At 39.4% G+C, this 3885-nt stretch overlaps 1 protein-coding gene across 1 annotated transcript; it reads left to right on the forward strand.

Moving 5' to 3' along the window:
* Positions 1–1501: 1501 nt before the first annotated feature.
* On the forward strand, positions 1502–3090 carry LOC113373387 (centrosomal and chromosomal factor-like). The gene has a single exon (XM_026613689.1). The coding sequence runs from the start codon at positions 1960–1962 to the stop codon at positions 3088–3090; it is 1131 nt and encodes a 376-aa protein (XP_026469474.1). The 5' UTR covers positions 1502–1959.
* The last annotated feature ends 795 nt before the right edge of the window (positions 3091–3885 follow it).

Consider the following 3885-nt stretch of genomic DNA (forward strand, 5'->3'; position numbering starts at 1 on the left):
TGAGTATAAATTAGTTGTGGTTAATTCTGACTAAAACAATAATGTATTTATAAAAAACAATACGGCGATTATATTGATATTTTATATAAATACGAAATTTAAACAGATAAGTTCAATTGAATACTATTTAATATTCATTAGTTATATAATAGTTAAAAAAAAATCAAAATTATTTTTTAACTATTACAGACTAGACCTCTAAACGCCGAATATAACTTATCACATATGCTAATAGAAACATTGTCTTCTGATTGTCTATTAAATAATAAATAAAAAAAAAACAATATTCTAAAAAAATTAAATTTTTAAAATTTTCAATCAAATTGCAATAAACACTAATTAACAATTATTAGTTTTTTTTTTTTTTTTTTTTTTTTTTTTTTTTTTTTTTTTATTTATTGTTTGAACAGCAATCAGAACTCCTATATGTTCTATAAGCTGTTGGTTAACGACTTAATACTACTTTTATTTCATGAGAGGCAATCCATCGATTAACCATTCTCTTATGTGTGGGATATTTTTGATATTAGCTCTTACGTCTAATAGTTGCATATGATTGGATGTTGCAGCTATGTCCACGAAGGACGATTTCCACTTGGAATTATATTATGATCTATAATCTCAAGTGGAAATTTGACATCAAAGCTGCCTGATGTCGGGCTACGGCGGTAGCGGGAATCGATCCAGCGAGCCTGGAACTAGTGGCTGCTAGTCCACGCTCTAACCGATATCGCCACCGCCGGCCCAATTATTAGTTATATGATAGTTCAAAGAAATACAAAATTTTCAAAAAAAAACTTTTAAAATCAATATTAAAAAATAAATATATTTTTTTCAAATTTTCAATCAAATTCAATTAAATACTAATTGATAGTTATTAGTTGTTTGATTCAAAAAAAAACAAAATAATTCAAAATTTTCCATAAATTAAAAAAAACATCGAAATGATCAAAAAATTGTTTTTCTCAAAATTTTCAATAGAATTTAAAGCTTTTAACAAATTTAAATTGCAACACGTTCGAATAAAATTACAACCTAACAAAAATATAATGTTATTTCCATTACAACTTACTTTTAAAAACGCTTATTCATTAATGCATGTGTACATGTATCAAATTATAATAAAACGTACCATTCCATTTCAAGAGTCGCTCGTAAGTCGTAATTCGTACTCATCATATTGCGACGAACACGGATCAGCTGTAATAGTAAACGACTTCTGCGCGACGTTATATACGTTACACCGCATCGCATCGCATCGCACCGCGCCAAGTTGACGTAAACTGTAGCGCCACATCGGGTATTATGTCCATGGCGAGGTAAGGGACAGAGGCGGCGACGGATGAGGACGGATGACGCGGACGATACCAGACGCAAAGTCTTTTAAAATGTCAACTCGCCTTCCGAACGGCTCTCTCAATCGATTTCCGGGCAGGGGCGTCCCCGGGCGGTGGGGATGGAAGCCGACGGCTTCGTGCGTTCGGCCGACACTGCCGAAAGCCGATCGTTCGCTCGCTAGAGGGGAGATGGGAAACCGTCTGGCGCGTCTGAGCAGTGGAACGCCATCGAGAGTCAGTCGAGGCGAAGTCGCCGACCAGAGCGGTAATATTCAATTTTCAATAAGATACATATATATACATAGTTATATATATACACACAGCCAAACAGTGTTCACAAATTTTGAGATAGAGACACAAATGACTCGAAGTAGTTTAGTGTATAATAGTTTAGTAAACGTACTGAATCGTTGAGACTGGTGATTATAGTGGTTTATGATTAAAATTTAAAACATTTGTATATGTATACTTTCATATCAAGAGTGCTTCTATCGCTCGTGTTATTTTTGTACTAGGCATATATTTTAAGTGTTTATTGTGCATTGAAGTGTATCGGATTTTGGATGGATATTGGATTTTATCAGTGTTAACCAAGGATTATTTTTTCAAAGTGTTCTACGAGATGGCGATGACGGCTTGTTATTCCAATTACGCCGATTTGGCACCGACGCATGTTCAACAGCAGCATCCGCAACAGCAGCAACAATGCTTTGCTACCAATGCTGCCACGACGGTTTTGCAGCAGCAGCAACAACAGATGCAACAGCATCCCCAACAACAAACTAGGATACAACCCGTGCAACAAAAGGATTACAGTATACCGTTGCACGTCGATTGTAGTGTAGAATATGAACTTCCGAATCAGGCCAAACCGCCGGCCGGTTCGCGTGTCGAGCCGCTGCTCATGATACATCCATGCTACTTCCGCAAAATGGAAAGTCAAAGGCGTAGTCCTTTCATCAATAATATGCCGCCGGTTACGAATAGTAGTCGTTCGTCGAGTAGTTCAAACGCCGCTGCGGCCGCGGCTTCGAGCAGGAGACGAGCTGCGGCAGTTCAGCAACAGCAATTGGTTGCGCAACAACAGCAGCAGCAACAACAGCAATTGTCGCACCAACAACAATTGTCACAACAGCTGTCGCAGCAACAACAACAGCTCGCTCAGCAGCAGCAGCACCATATGTACACGCAACAGCAACAGCAGCAACACCAAGCATCTTGGGAACAACAGCAACACGTGGTTCCCGCTATGCCCGCGCTCGTGCCGATCGCGGCGGGCGCACAAGCCATGTCGATGTACAGCAAACCCGTAGGAAAACGTGATCTTATGCTGTCCGGCGGCTTGAGTTATACGACGGATACATCGGCTGTTGCGACGGCGTCTAGTATACCCGGAGTGCATTGGGATGCGGAGAGGAGTCCTTTGGCTGCGATACCGCGGGACTATCAGCAGTCCGGTCCCGAGCACGCGGCCACGGTTCATCATCAGCATCAGCACCATCATCATCATCATCATCACCCGCAGCATCATCCCGAAAAACATCAACAACAGCAACAGCAGCAACAGCATCAGCAGCAGCAACAACAACAGCTGCAGCAGCAGCAGCAGCAACAACAGCAACACCAGAATACAATACTGTCGGGCAAATATCGGCAGTATTTGCGAGCGCATCGCCTACATCCGTACATGGAGCGCGCGGCCGCATTTCAACCACCGCCTGCACTGCAGCAGGTCTCATGTTACAACGTGTGATGAACGAACGTGTCTTACTACAGGAAGCGCGACGGGGTTGTATTGATCCCGCCCCGTCTGCATTTATATGTGATAGTAGAGTTATAATATAACGAGATCCCCTCAAATACAAAAAATATTAAAGAAAAAACTAATACAAGATAATAAAACAAAACAAATTCGAATCGCGAATATTAATGTGTTGGTGTGCGTGCGTGCTTTTGTCGATGTGCTGAAAAAATGAAAAAAATCTTGGAGTGACAATATGATGAAAATGTGGAAGCCGATGGAATTATTCCCGTGTGAGACGATCAAGTGTTTAATTTGTTGTTAAAAAGTGGTGGCGAAAACGTTGTTTATCCGAGGACCCAGACCAAAGATTCAACCAAGATCGGGTCTGTCTGTTAATAACGCTTGTGGTGTGAAGATTCCAGCCCAAATTTAAGGAAAACTAAAGTGATGCGCCGCCGAACGCGATCGGATATATATTGTGTATAAATGTATATAGATATATAAACTAATAAGCTACGCTATATATGTACAGACTAGTCATAGAAAAAATACGCTTAATGAATTTGATGATGAAATAAACACGTTATTGTTTTTATAGAAAATTAACGTTGATTTTTCTTGCGAAATCGCGCAACATTCCCCTCCGATCCGTAATTTTCTCTTTCAGATATGCTTGCTTTACATTTATTTTTATTGAAATGTAAAAATGAACAAACTATACTCAGTTTTTTGTACATGGTAAATTTTTTGAAATTACAGACAGTAATCTCGCTTAAAAATTTTCTATTTGAACTAGCAAAAATC

Source organism: Ctenocephalides felis, unplaced genomic scaffold, assembly GCF_003426905.1.
Source record: "Ctenocephalides felis isolate EL2017-DRISC unplaced genomic scaffold, ASM342690v1 CF-g0.4_SCAFFOLD_01604, whole genome shotgun sequence".
Taxonomy (NCBI): Eukaryota; Metazoa; Arthropoda; class Insecta; order Siphonaptera; family Pulicidae; genus Ctenocephalides; species Ctenocephalides felis.

What these genes read in the sequence shown, in the direction of transcription:
- LOC113373387 (XM_026613689.1), top strand. Translation starts at nt 1,960, where the DNA reads ATGGCGATGACGGCTTGTTATTCCAATTACGCCGATTTGGCACCGACG.